Source organism: Ctenopharyngodon idella, chromosome 8 (assembly GCF_019924925.1).
Source record: "Ctenopharyngodon idella isolate HZGC_01 chromosome 8, HZGC01, whole genome shotgun sequence".
NCBI lineage: Eukaryota > Metazoa > Chordata > Actinopteri > Cypriniformes > Xenocyprididae > Ctenopharyngodon > Ctenopharyngodon idella.
The window spans coordinates 8,922,560-8,938,546 of record NC_067227.1 but is presented as its reverse complement, the minus strand read 5'-3'; the positions used below and the strand labels follow the sequence as shown (position 1 = coordinate 8,938,546).

Below are 15,987 nucleotides of genomic sequence, written 5' to 3'. Positions count from 1 at the left end.
CCAAAGTCCATCTGAAACCAGTAAACAGGCCAATATCAATCTTAGAGAACAGCAAACCATCTGGTTTAAGCTTTTATTTATTTATTTAGCAGGGAGAGTGTGGTAAAATTTAGGCTAAATGCACTTCCACATAGTTTCCCAACTCACTTATCCTCTTAATCCTCACACTTCACCTGTCCGCATTCTCTCCCTTGACCTGATATGCTTTTAACAAAACCGGCAAACTACCTGGTTCGTTTACACAAGGGGCGGTTCTTCCCCTTATATCTTTCCCTCCCCTCAGCGCCTCCAATATCGCTTCTTACTCTTATTACAGTGTTATTTCTTTATTGCCTGCGCCTGGGAATATCGAAGCGTGCGCTAGATGCGATCTGGACCGGTGACACGCATCGCTTCCCGCAGCATGCCTTCACGGACATCCGTGACACTGTGCTCCAGTTCATAATCGATACTGTCGCCGTGTTCTGCTTATTGAGCGCTGCGAGAAGCCAGACTCAGCATAACCGCTGCAATGTGACCGATCAGCGCATTTATTCAGAAAGTCAAAACAATTACGCGGATTAAAACGCCTCGGGACACACGATGAGGATAACGATAACTATGAAGGTAAGATTTGGGCTATGCCATTGTTTCTAAGTGGACGTGTTGCTGTGTGAAACTGAAAATCACTCATGGTGCTGCTAATGCCAAGAAAATTCAAAAAAGCTATTCAGTTTGTTTGGGACATAAGTTATCATTGGCCCAAAAGCCACAATCCAATGACAGTGTCTGTTGTTTTGGAGTGTCTACAACCAAGTGCAAACGTGCTGTCCGATCCGATGTGCGTTTTTTTTCACCCTGTGGTTTTTTTCCTCGCAGATCATCACTGGTCCCGTTCCCAGCTGAACACACACTGTCCACATACGCTTCTGGCGCGCGCATCTCATCTGCGTGCAGATAGTGTTCTCTGTAGAAAACAGCCATTTAGAACTCGTCTAAAGTTACAAATCTCGCAGCATCCTTCCGAATAATTAACATTTTGGAATTATTTTAAGAATTTGACCGCTGGGGTCAAATCTAGTTTTTTATCAATGTATATAGACGCGTTTAAACGGATGATATTTGAACGGCTAAATTGTTTGAAAAGAATGTGTGTGTGTCAGCGGCAGTGCAGGTGAGTGTTTTCTGCTAAATATCCGTGTTGTCGAAATGTTTGGACTGTAAATGTGGGTGTGGGAGAGACTCTAGACAGAAAGATGCCTTGAGTTTGTGGTTGTCAACAGCTTATGCTACATAGTAGGTAGTTCTGATTCATTTTAACTTCATTTAAACTCTATCTATCTATCTATCTATCTATCTAGGCTTATTTTTAAATTTCAGGCTGTCAAGTCAATTCAGTTTCACCTTGACAAATGTTCCTTTTTTTAGTTTTTTAGTTTTATTTACTTTATCTCTAAACAATTTTATGTTCTTTTTTGAAGTCTATAAAATTACAAATATAACAGTTATTTGTACAAATTTGTTCTTTGTTAAATGTTGATATATGATCAAACCTAATATACAATTTATTTCTTTTAAATAATAAAAAATATTATAAATTAATTTTTCATATTAAAGACAATTTAGCATTAGCATACACATTACATTAATCATACACATTAATTTTGTGATTAATTTGTGATAAAAGTGAATATATATATATATATATATATATATATATATATATATATATATATATAATGTATGATATGATATGTATAATAAACTATAAACTGTATACTTAAAAAATATCTGTTTTAATTATATAATTAGCTATATGTTAATATAATGATATATGTGACCCTGGACCCAGTCATAAGTCGCACAAGTATATTTGTAGCAATAGCCAACAATACATTGCATGGGTCAAAATTATAGATTTTTCTTTTATGCCAAAAATCATTAGGATATTAAATAAAGATCATGTTCCATGAAGATATTTTGTAAATTTCCTACCATAAATGTATCAAAAATGTATTTTTGTGAGTGGATATGCATTGCTAAGGACTTAATTTGGTCAACTTTAAAGGCGATTTTCTCAAAATTTTGCACCCTCAGATTCCAGATTTTCAAATAGCTGTATCTCGGCCAAATATTGTCCACATCAATGGAAAGCTTATTTATTCAGCTTTCAGGTGATTTATAAATCTCAATTTTGAAAAATTGACCGTTATGACTGATTTTGTGGTCCATGGTCACATATGTGTGTGTGCATGTGCGTGTGCGATATTTGAATTTATATGTAATTTATTTGTTAGTGTAGCCTTTTTATTAGACCTTCATATGCACATTAAAATGAATTCAGATATTCACAGATTTCCAGATATGAATTTATTTAGCTTGTTTATTTGTCTATTTTTTCACGCAAATGGCAAATTTATCGTTGATTCTGTAAATTAGTTTGTGGTTTTCTCACATGGATGTGATGCAAACTGTTTTGCATGTCATCAACTCGATGCTCGTCTGCATTTCATCAGGTTTGAATGACTGTTGAAAGCATGCATGTGTGAATATGTTTATACAACTTTAAATCACAGTCATTTATGTTGCTGGTGTATGTGTTTAAGTAACAGGCAGAGAGATGCTGGAGTTCTTGCGGTGTGTGTTTGGGTGTGTCTGTCCTCATCTGGTTCTGAAATAATGAATGTTGTGACCCAGACTTCACAACAGTGCATTGCTGTAGGCTCAGGGAGCAGTCAAGGTTATCCTACAGTTATGAATCATTCATTAAAATGAGAAAGAGACAGGAGGAAGAGAGAGATGTCTGAAGAAAGCAACAATTGCAATATTCCCTATCCCGAATCCCTGAGAAACACTCAGTTCACACTCCAGGCTGTGTGTGTGTGAACATATGGTCGTGTGTGTACTAACTCTAGCCTCCCCCTTACCTTCTCAATTTCAGCTAAATTATCAGTCCAACTTGGGCCAATTACTTATAATCATCTTATTGAAGCTGTCTGAATGTTGCTTCGTTTGAGTTCATCTGATAGCTGAGTGTCTACTAATGAGATGATTCTGATCCTCCGCGCGGTGCATGTATTGTGTGCAGTTGTTAATTGTGTGATTATATGCACAGTCCACACCTCACTTCATGCATATTCAAGGTGATGTGTTGAAGGCGTGGATGAAGGAGAGAGATGTGTGTGGATGCTGCAGTTTACCCTTGCTGTGTAGGACAGCAGTGCAAGACAATTCTGCTTCTTTGACTCATTGTTTGCATTACAAGGCCATGACAATCTGCTAATCTGTGTCATCTCATTCAGTCTCAGATGTGTAATGGAATATCAGTCGTATTGTTTGAGAAATTTTGAAGGTCGTTTGCAAAAGAATTGATGTCACACTAGAAACTTAGTTAATCCAAAAATGACATTTACGTCATCAGTTTTTAACCCTCATGTTGTTTGACTTTCTTGTTTTCATGAAATAGAGATAATTTGAAGAGTTTTAATGGTGCTTTTTTTCATACATCAAAAGCATGCAGTGACCATGGGCTGTTAAAATTGGCATTATATTTATTAGTTATTAGGGATTTTTTTAAAACAAAACACAGTTAAATGAAAGTCATGTGGTGTGACCAAAATAAAAAAATAAAAAATAAAAAGGTATATTATATTATTGAGAGGACCCATGCAGACCCTCATAAATGTATGTCAAGGTCAGTAAAGTCTCTTAAATACTATCATTTCAACTTTTTATGACAGGATTAGTGAAATGTCATGTGGTGCAACTCTTGTCTCGAATGAAGTCTAATGAAGTCTTGGCATTTGTATAAAAAATACTTTTACCCTGAGAAATTTATTTTATAATTAAAAATATATATAATTAAATAAAATTGATACAATTAATAAATATTAATTGTATCAATTTTATTTAATTAAATATATTTTTCATTTTAAAATACATGTGAAAATTCACATGTATTCAAGGTATTTGTATTTTACTTTTTACTTGGTTTTTACACCGCATGACAATTTAAATTGAAATTTTTCTTGAAAAGTATACACTTAAAAGCCAATATGAAGCCCACATGAATACAAACATTTTAACTAGAACTGTAAAATTTTTTTTTTTTTTTCATTTTCTTTAACATCTTATTTATTGACCCAAATGTCATTAGTCCATAAAGACCTTTTGTATTCCTCAAAAAATATGGCTTGAAATGACATGAAGGAGCCATTAATATTTCCTTTCGTACTCTTTCACACATACTGTTACGTCTGTTCTGTGTTTCAGGGTATGTTTACATGAGAACGATGCACTAAAACCGGAAACATTTTTCCTTTCCATTTTTCACATACAGACGACAACGTTGTCAAAACAATCCCTGTTCACACGGATCTGTGGAAACGACTAAAAAAGCTGTATTACGCTACCAGACCAGTAGTTGGCGCGTACGCACGACGCAAAGCGGAGTGCCTGCAACCCCTTCAACTGTGACTTATTCACGATACAGCACTAGCTTCAACTACCTTATTGCTTTTAGAAAACGGTTACCACACAATACAAATATTAAAGCCAAAAATATGTATCAGTGCATCTTTCATGAAGTAAACTTTCACTAAAAGCCTTCCTTCCGCCGGAAAAAATAGTCCCTGACCATGAACAGCAACAGAAGTTACATTATTACGCCATTAGATGGCAGCAATGACTGTCTTTATGAGTGTGTCAGTCAGTAGTGAAGACTTTTACATTGAAAAGACTGAATTGTTGTGAACACGGAACAAGACGCAATTCACAAATGCTTTGACTAGCGCTGTCAGTCACGGGAAAACCCCTTAACTGTTAAAAGGACAAGATAATACATCGGACATTTAAACAGATTTTTTATTATGAACATAGGACTGACCTGAAGGAAAATGCTAAATCTGAATGAATAAACTCGCTCACTCAATCTCTTTCACACAATACTCTTCTAAATAATACAGTAAGCTTCAATGAACAATATCGATTGAGAACAAACAGTTTACGTTGCTAAGAGTGGTTGCTAAGGGTGTTGTGTAGTGATACACAGAACCGTTGGGTGAAGCGGTCATAGCCGTGTTTTATCGAGAATAAAACGCAGCTATTGACCAATCAGAATCAGGGACATGAACTAACCGTTTTATAATAGTTATGTAAATAAGCGCTAAATAAACATCTTTGGCCGTTGCACCATCTCGCAGCTTTTTCAGTGTGTTGCGCTCAAGACCTTTACTTATTCATTCATCAGTGCTGCGGCTCTGCAGTTGGATACTATTATGCATGTCTTGTGTTTTTAAGAGCAAAAACGTTTGATCAACCCCTTACACCTGTCACTCAGAAGTCAAAAAATTTTGTTAAAGTTAACAGAAAGTGAAACTAAAGCGCTTCTCATGTGGGCAAATGAAGACAATGGCACTGCGTTTAAAGATCATTTTCGATGATGGACATTACAGAATTTACCAGTATTTTGGTGCTGATATGTGAATGGTCTCTTAACGGTTAAAAGCCAGAACACAGTTGCTTGTGTTAACAGCATATTTGAGTATTTTCTGGTAAAGTCATTCTGGTAATTTACTGGGATTACTGTGTGAAAGGTGCTAATGATGGCAAAATATTCATTTTTGAGCACACTGTCCCTTTAAGCATACAAAGTAAGGGACTAAGGGCAAAAGTATAGTAGAACTATCACAACACACCAATCAATGAACCAAACTGTTTGAACACTTAAATCTTAACATGGGTCAGTGAAGTGTTGCACAGTTGAGATTGTATTGTTCTTTATCTTCCCACTATTTAACCCAAGAGTCAATACCTGGACCACAGTTCCTCTCGCTTCATTATCCAGACCAAATGGACCTTGACATGTCTGTTGCTTGGAACAACACAAATATAAATCTGAATGGTGATGGATCGGTCCCCGTTATATGGATATTGATAGCAGGTACGGAATAAGCTTGTCGCTGTAAAATTGTTACAAGAGAACCACACACAGCCTTGAGCTGTAGGCTGCACTGAGGCGGTGAGAGGGAGGGCTACAGGATCAATATCAAGTGAACAGGAGAAGAAGGAGGGATGGAAGACATGGTTGAGGAGGGAGAAAGAGAGGAGCAAGGGATTGAAGAAAGGATGAGGAGGCGGGGCAAAAGAGGAGAAAAAGAAGGCTGGTGGGGAGAGAGAACGCAGAAGGGAGCGATGGAGGGTCACCTTCAGCGATGGCATCTGATTCAGCACAATCTTTCCCACTCGGGTTACTGCACTGTGACCTAACCGAGCATGCTGGGACTCTCTGAGGCCAAGCCTCTCTTCCTGTTTCATTCTCTGTCTCTTTCTATCCCTCTCCTTTGACCTTTCATCTATACAAACTAAATCTTCTCTCATCCTTCCTATTTTTGCCCTTATAGTACCTACTACACACAACTCAGGATTTATGATTTGTGATGGTTTTACTTTATCCAATATCATGTCATTGTCATCATAGAGCTTTAGAGTCTTTTGTCATATCACGATATACCAAGACAATTTTTCGTGTTTGGGTCATTTTTCATCTCCCTTATATTATGTCAACATCTTTGGTCTTTCTCTCGCTCTATCTTTATAGACAATCACCACACCTCCGCAAGCGTTTCGCTCCGTCATACTTTTGTTTTGGGTCTTTGCACATCATGCAGAGACAATTATGTCTTATCTCTCACAATAAAAGACTTGACAAAGAAAAAAATACAATTAAAAGCTTTCAGGCATGTTGTTTCGCATTGTCACTTTTGATCTATGACTGAATCTCTGAAGTACTTTGCTGTAAATTTCCATCCATTTTTTTGGGACGGAGCACATTCTTTGTTTTTCCACCTAAATACTTTACTTGACAATATACACTTTCATTAAAAAATTTAGGGTCAGTAAGATATGTAAAATATGTATATGTTTAAGATATATGTATATGATATATATACACACATATCTTATATATATCCATAATTTAATGTTACAAAAAATCTATTTAAAATAAAAGCTGTTCTTTTGAACTTTATATTCATCAATCCTATAAAAAAGGATCACAGTTTCTATAAAAATATTAAGCAGCACAACTGTTTTCAACATTGATAATAATAATAAATGTTTCTTGAGCAGCAAATCAGCATCTTAGAATGATTTCTAAAGGATCATGTGACACTGAAGACTGGAGTAATGATGCTGAAAATTCAGCTTTGACATTACTGGAATAATGCAGTTTTGAAATATATTAACATAGGAAACAATTATTTCTGTAATAATATTTTGTAATTTATAATATAACTTTTGAACAGTAGTGTACATGATTTTATGCAGCCGTATTAAATTTATAGCAGCACATATAGAGCTTCATGGGTATTAAGTCTAACATGGGGGTGTGTGTGTGTGTGTGCGTGTCCGTAGGCTGTGTTTGGGAATGTTTGCTGTGTGTTTTTCAGCCCACTCACATTTAATCTTTTATTTTTAAATCTGTCACGGCTGTCCGTGTGTGTCGGCTACACTAGTGGCCCAGATTTGGGCAGGATTGAGCATCATGGAGTTTAATGCACCCCGTGTCTGAGGGTGTGGGAGAGTGATTAGATGCGAGATGTGTTACTATCCAGACATTCATCAGGCTATAGGCTGTGTGGATGCTCAGGTTCGTTTGGAGGTCGTTTGTAATTTAAGATGCATGGGCTGGCTGGCCTCCAGCAAGTCTCTCCATGGAGGGTGATGTAAGATTAGGGTCAGAGCAGTCAAACACAGGTTAGGACAGTGAAGGGGTGACATAACTGCTCAAATGCAGGTTATTAAAAATATTAGACTATGCCAAAGCCTAAATTATTATTCATAGTAATGCATTAGCCTGTTGTGTACAATGTATTTTGATGTGAAGTGAAATTGTTTTGATAAGAGAAAAATTCTAAGTAATCCATTCAGAAATCTAAATACTTCTTGAATGTAACTGTAATCTGATTACAAGTAATTTTAACTGTAACTGAATACAGGTATTTAGGGCTGGGCGATATGGCAAAAAAATAAAATCTCGATTTTTTTCAGAACAATTTCGATTTCGATTTTTTTTTTTTTTTTACTCTTTAACTAGTCAACTTAATAACTACAATATGATTTAAGTAACATTCTCTTTATTAACAATCTTGTTAAAAAAAGTTCCATTCCAAGTGCAGCACACATGAAGTGATCAACATGGTGTAAATGTAAAACAATTTGTTAAATATCTTTGCAGAAATATGCCTGAAATATGAAGACAAATGTTGTACAAACTTATCTTAAACACATCCTATATACTCAGAAATAATATCAAATAAGAAAATGCTAAATATTTCTTAGCCAAAAAGTAATAGCAATAAATGACACCAGTAATAGGCTATTATTAACAGCAAATGCTTTGTAAAAACAGAAAACAACAGCAGCTTTCAGCCTGTCACTATCATGCAAACATGAAATGTCAAACAGGTTTTTGCATTCCATTGCGCTATTTGTCCTAATGTTTTCATGTTTAGGTGTTGCACTTGTGTCTCGCGTCTTTTGCAGCGTCTCGCCCATGAAACAGCATTCTAAAAACACAGCGGTCAAGTTAAAAAAAAAGCTCAACTCACGTTTAATAACTTTGCTTTTTTTCTCATTCCACTGCCTGCGTCCATTTTTATAACGCAATAACGCATTTCTGAATGAACAGCCGCTTAAGAATAGTGATGTATTCTACGTTCATTGAGCGTCACACGAGAGCGGTTAATCAGGCGCGCCGGCGCTATCATGAGGTCGGATCATTTTCTTCTCCTAATGCGGTTATCATTGCTGTATTGTCAACATGTCTAATTGTAACGCTTGCTAACACTTTTATTCAAAATCGCGATTTCTCGATTTAAAAAATAATAAAATCGAGGCAAAACATTAAATTCGAATTTAAAAATCGGAAAAATCGTCCAGCCCTACAAGTAGTCATATTTTGTGTTTTAAATACGTAATGCCGTTACATGTATTCCGTTACTCCCCAAACCTGAATGGCTAACAGCGAATAAAACATGTTTTTTTCATGATGCTACATGCACACCATTAGTTTCAGTATAAGTTTAAAGCAGTGTTCACACTAGACTTTAAAGGTGCAGTAAGCAATTTCTGATAAACACTGTTGAAAGTGGATCAGACCGAGCACCACGACAGAGAGTGAGCAAGAGGAAGACTGTAGAAAGAGAGATGGCTGAGAGACATTACAAAAGAGCAAAGGTCAGGGCAATATCACTGAAAAAAGTAGGGTTATAATCATGCAAGAGCTTTAGGATCCGCCATAATATTAGAAAAGCGCAAAGGCCTGAAAATGGATTGCGTTGTTTCTGCTCCATACTTGAATAACATTGGTTTTACTGTTTCACAGAACCAAGATATGCATTTGTTGTAATGTTAGCTGTAGTAATAGGACAGGTTTGAGTGTCATTGTTTATCTGGAGTTGGTGTGCTGCTGGTGACTAACAACTCTTGACTGTATATACTCTTGTGTACTGTATGTTCATTTTTTGTTCTTCCTTGTCGTTCGTTCCTCATCTTCCCTTTATTTTTCGTGTAAATCGTGTAAAAAAATAAGTGTTATTTTGCTTTGCTTCAGCTATGAAAAAAAAGTATAAATATAAATTTTATTTTATATAAAGTATAAATATACAATCTGTTCCACCTTACTGCAATAAAATGTGCATTATTTTAATTGAGACAAGAGGTCAAGCCATGGCTTATCTGTCTTCTATTAGTCACACGTCCTCACGTGATATGAATTCGCAGGTCAGAGTTCACCAAACTTGAACTTTCATGAAATTTCTTCACATGAGCTTGCGTTTTCTGTCTCCTGCATTCACATGCATTTGAATGGAAGTCAATGGAAAGAAAAGTGTAGTATGACCATCTCTTTAGACCACTGTCAGTGCAACATAAACAAAAAGTTGAGTGAACCTTTAAATGTTTTTATAATTTTATGTTTTTTCCCTGTCGACATATAATGTTAGTTAAAGTTTCTTGTACTGAAAAAGTAAACAATCTGTTTTTGATGAACATTTTTCACAGACTTTCTGCCCATAAATGTGTTTTTAGCTGCTGTAGCTTTAAGGCTCTTCTTAAAATCTGCATACCATTGTAAAAGCTTCACAAAACAATATGTTAAGGAAAGGCTGAAATGATCCAGGACCTTGTTAAAAATAAACTGCTTCTGGAAAAGCTGTTAGCTGCAAGCGCTTTTTTGTGAACGTTTCCAACATTTTTTGCAACAACTTTTTCCATTAGTTATATGCCAAATGGATGTTTATATGTATATCATTCTGTCCTAATTTCTCCTTTTTCTTTACTGTGTTCGTGACTGGGTGAGTCGTGTTGATGAACACTGAATACACTTGTGAAAAAGAAGTGTGCTTAATTGCATTGAATGTGCACTTGTAGTTTACTTCGAATCTTAAATGTATATTTAATATATATATATATATATATATATATATATATATACGGGTTAAACGAGCACTCTCAATTTCATTCCATTTAATAAAAATTTAAACTATAATACATTTTAATTTAATTTTAAATAACATGCAATTAAGTCGATTTTACATTCAGTTTGCACTCAAGTATATATATTTTTAAGTATATTGTTTCAGTAATAAGTACTCTTTCTAAAAGTATGCTAAAGAGTATTTCTTTTTCACAAGGGTAAGCATAGTTGATGTGTGCATTTGGGCAATCATCTGTCAAATTTTCTGATTTTTCAAATATATAATTAATGGTGAACTCCAGTTATATAAAATATCAAGAAACCAATAACAGCATTATTGGACTGTTGGTCCCTCAGGATTCTGTGAAGGAAAGTAATTCATTTCATTGTGCAGTCAGAGAGTTCTCATGCTTAACAACACTATAATACAGCAAGGATAAAACAAACAAGGTGGAATGGCTGAGTAAATTGATTCCTCATAAGCTTTGTAAAGGAGAAAACTTGCAAGGTGAAATTCTCAGTAATAATTCAGAGATTTGTTTCCTTTGTCTTTCCCCACTTTTGTCACCACCCGGCATAACAATCAGTCCGCCCAAACAAACACAGATGCGTATTTCACACTGAGTGATATTCCTATTAGAGCAAGGTGTTTCTCATATAAATGAGGCGCTTTTCCTGCCTTGACTGGAATAAATGTTCTAGATTGTTGAGCAGATGCTGTCACTGCATGTTTATAAGATTAATCAGATATTACAGGTGCAATATTCACCTTACAACAATTGTTTATTTCTGTTAAGATAGATGTCATGCGGCAGATAACTTACTGTGGTTTGTTGCTGACACAGAGATGTGTTATTGTTAATGACTGTTATAGTTGTGTACTGTATACATTATATTGTTATGATTTTTTTTTTTTTTGATAAACAATGTTTATGTTCTTTATAATTCAATCTTTTGGTGGTTTAATATAATACATCTTTATTCTAACTCAATCACTGTCTGTTTCTCTTTGTCTCTCATTTTCAAATGTTTGTTGCCCATTTTTTGATTGATTGAGTGTGGAATTCAATTAGACACTCTTATAATTGAGTCATTTTGTTTACACTCTTCTCTGTACTTTCATAATTTGGGCACATCTCTGTTGAGACTGCAGTTTGTAGGCGGGGGATCTAAGATTTGTGGAACAACATTGACCCTATCGCTAACTGAAATAATGTTTATACCAAAATATGTAACCATAATAAATAATACAGGTGGTAAGAAGGTCAGAGAAATTACTTAGTTTATCATTAATGACCTTTAAATATTAAAAAAGTTAAACATGTTAACCATGCAAATACAAACATGACACTTAATAACAATTAGTAACACTTTACAATAAGGTCTCATTTCTTAACATTAATGTAATAACTAATATAAACCAACACTGAGCAATATATTTTAGACCCTCCACCCCTCACACTGGGCTTAACGAACGGCTGAAGGCATGGCTGCCCATGGATAGTCCTCGAGGGAACTTTATCAAATATGTGGAGTTGGTGCTGGTGCAGTGCGGCTCACCATTTTCCGTCTGCCCCATTGAGGAAGACCTTGCTTGCCCCGCTCCAGACCAGCTGTCAACCATTCCCACTACGGAAAACCCAGAGCCCACTGCTGACTCAGACCCCGAGCCCACCAGTACAACTGAGCTGGCAGAGTTTAATTTCATCCCGGAGCCCGAGCCCAACATGGAATCTGTACAGATGTGTGAGCCGCCAACAGCGTCCTTCGTCGAGGGCATATTGGTGGAGTTCATCGGGATGGATTAAAGCCCCGCCCACGCTCCCGACGGTAACTCAATTAATGTGTGATGAACTGGATGAGGAGGTGTTTGCTACGCTACAGTCACTGCCAGTCCCATCCAGTTCCAAGTCATCAAAGTAATCGCTGGATAAGCCCAGTTCTAAGTTGTCCAAGACATCACTGGATAAGTCCAGTTCCAAGTCATCCAATTAATCGTTTGGTAAGCCCAGTTCTGAGTCATCACTGGTTAAGCCCAGCTCCAAGTCGTCCAAGTACTTGCTTGGTAAGCCCAGCTCCAAGTTATCTCTGGTTAAGCCCAGCAACAAGTCTTTATTGCCCAGCTCTAGTCTCGTTTCATCATGGATAGTCCTACCAGAGCTCCACCATGGCTCCTCCCTCCATCGGCTCCACCGTGGACTTTCATGTACAGCAGGAGTGGGGAACATTGATCCTGGAGGGCCATTGTCCTGCTGAGTTTAGCTTTAACCCTAACCTAAGTAAACACACCTGAAGCTAATCAAGGTCTTCAGGATTACTAAAGTTACAGGCAGGTGAGTGTTTTTTTCAGGGTTGGAGCTAAACTCTGCAGGACAATGGCCCTCCAGGATCAACATTCCCCACCCTTGATGTACAGCATGTGCTCTGGGTCATCCTTCTGCTCCTCCCATCTCTGCTCTGGTTCCTCCTGTCTCCACCCTGGCTCCTCCCACCATTGTCTCCCCCAGTCATCTTCTTGGTGTCTCCCTCTGCCTGTTCTTCGACCTCCTCCAGAGCCCTGTTCTTCCCTCCTCAGTTTGGACTGTCACAGTCATGTTCTGTTACATTTTCTTGTTAAGTTTCTAGTCTTAGTTTTGATTGTCACTGTTTTGCCTGAATTTGAGTCATCCATTAGTTGTTATGGTTTCAGTTTAGTCCCTGTTCTGTTGATGATCTTACTTATTTAAGCTCTGACTTCTCCTCTGTTCTTGGTCATTTGTGGAAGTTATGTTAGTTGTGTATGACATCGCTGTTTGTTGATTAAAAGTCTTTGTTATTCATTTATTCTGCGTCACGCTTCTCTTCTTGTGGATTAAGCTACTCGCAACCCGTGACAGTATTGTCCTACTAAAAATATCATTTTTATCGTATATGGTAATTTATCTTAGAGTTAACCAATTAACAGGATTTACTTAGCATTTTTGCATGCTAAGTAGAAGTTTTTATTGATTTTTTTTGCAAGCATTAGCTGCCTGCAATATCACCCCATGGGTGACTAACACAGCTCTCTGAATGATCTTGATAGTAAATAACAGTAAATTGTAAGGACACTAAGTGACTGTGACTGTCCATCATGTAATTCATGTTCATCAATTTTCCCATTTTTGACAGATTTCAGTGCAGTTTCATTGCAGTGTTACTTTGATAATTATGTTAAAAAGAGCCTAAATTTTTTTCTAATTACATTATCATTAAATGTTATGAATCTTTGCTATTTTATCTCAGTTTTTATTTCTCTGAGCGGCGTCTGAACGGATAAATCCCTTTATTGCTGTAGTCACCTTCTAATTAGTGTCACAAGCCTGGAGCCTCTGTTTATCTTCACTGGCCAAAAGAAGTTACTCATCTTTATTTTTTATCTCCCTCTGTCCTTTGGGTGTTCATAATAATGAAAGTGCCTTGAAACGGCTTGCTGCTTCCATCTAACCAGACTTTCTAAAGTTCTGTTGTCACCATGCAATCAAAATTGGCAATTTTTTTTTTATTTTTTTTTAATATTTATTTATTTATTTTATGGAATATTGCAGTATTTACTGTAGTTTACTATAAATGATTTATCTGTCAACATTTTTTAAATTCATGTGTCCTCATAATCTTTATTCAAAATAATTTCCCCTCCCACTTGCAGTGACATCTATGGAAGTTTGTTTCCACCACTGAATAATAAAGATAACTGTTACATTTTATCTCACAATTCAGAATTGTGAGTTTATATATAGCTTATATTTCACAATTCAGACTTTATCCACCTTTCTTTTCAATGTGTTTTGTACAGCTAAGAATAACTGGAAGCAAATGACACCGGAAGCCAGACACATTAAATTTACAAATGGCTGTGCCCACTCTTACCTGAAAAATAAGGTGGATAACCTGCAATTGTGAGTGTATAAAGAAATAAAGTCGTAATTGAGAGTTTTTAATCTTACATTTGCAAGAAATATTTTCTGACTGAGATTCTGACTTTTATAAAGTCCAAATTATTATATATAAATTTGCAATTGTGAAAAAAATTCAGAATCTATTTTTTTTTTTTTTTTTTGTGGTGGAAAGAAGCTTCCATAGACATCTCTTCTCTGATTCTCTGTTTACTGGTGCGAGGACGGGAGAATCTGTCGCTCACATGAGATCACATCAATAGCAAACCACAACGATCCAATGATCCAATCAATTCCAAATGGACAAATTCAAGTCACTATTACTTTTTCTTGTTCGAGAATCCGTTTCACATATGCATACATCTAGGCTTGTCACGATAACTACTTTTTGTTGTGTGATATATTGTTCCAGAAATAATTGCGATAAACGATATTATTGCCATTTTAAGACCATTTTATGCCACTGAATATATATAATCATAATACAAAAGCATAATAATGCAAGTAGGCCTACACACTACACACAAATGTAATATCCTAAATAAAAAACTTGAATAAATGGTAAATATTTTCTAAAAAAGTGCAAAGTAAAAAAAGAAAAAGGAAAAAAAACTGCAAATGCACAAAAGGCACTATGGAGATTTTCCATTTACAGATTTTTCCTTGACCTTCTGTTCTCAGTAAAGTAAGGGTGCACTATTGCTGAAAACACAAACCCTACTTAGCAGTCAGATGTCCGTACGAACAAAGACATTTATATTTGCAACGGAACAGTGGATTGCCGCTTTGAAATCGAGAGCATTTGGACGAGAGCATTGTCTGTAGCTGTCAGGAAAACACTATAACGCCTCAAATAATGCCTTTTTTCACCTGTCGATGACTGCTCTGTGTAAGGACTGCAGATGACAGCATGATTAGCAAAATGTTTGTGACATTCATAATCATGTAAACATAATGGGCGATATATTGCGTCACCAAAAATGATTGAGGTCATGTATATATTGCGCGATAAGTCGATATATTGGTTATTGCGACAGGCCTACATACATCACAATGGGGAAGAAAAATACTATCACAATTTCCGTTTCATGTTGACTTTAAAATTTTAATGCTTTCCTACTGATCCAGAAAAGTCTGCATTCTGAGAATGTTTTTCTTTGAACACCTACAATGTGACACTTAAACACTTACAGCGATAATGAATTCAGCAGTCTCTAAAAAGTCAGCGGCCCAAGGTAAGGTCGGCTATGATAATGAATACAGAGACGAACATTCATTGTTCCACATTCTGACCACGAGCAGACACACAGCAGCTGATCACATGACTCTATGCTAGTTTCATTGGTACACACAATGTATAGCCTATAGCATTAGTTATTCATGTTCTCATGAATGATATGCCATGGGTGTTCCTGGAATAAAGACTGATCTAAAAATGGAAACGGATATATTTAGAGAGAAAACAACAATGGCGGTAGATATGACAGATTGTTTTGCTCTGGGACTGTATGGAATTACACTGGTGAGCTATCCTAGCAGAACAGAAGGGTGGATGCGAAAACGGATATGGGGTGGTCAGCTCTTTCCTGACCTTAAGGGTCAGCATTTTCAACACTA

General features: G+C 36.3%; 1 protein-coding gene across 1 annotated transcript in view; it reads left to right on the top strand.

Moving 5' to 3' along the window:
- The first annotated feature begins 890 nt into the window (after nt 1-890).
- LOC127518030 (membrane-associated guanylate kinase, WW and PDZ domain-containing protein 1-like) overlaps nt 891-15,987 on the top strand; it is a 104,130-nt gene continuing 89,033 nt past the window's right edge. The window contains exon 1 of the mRNA XM_051904312.1: nt 891-1,153. Within this exon, the coding sequence (XP_051760272.1) occupies nt 1,071-1,153 (83 nt within the window). The 5' untranslated portion in view covers nt 891-1,070. The remainder of the gene's footprint in view (nt 1,154-15,987) is intronic.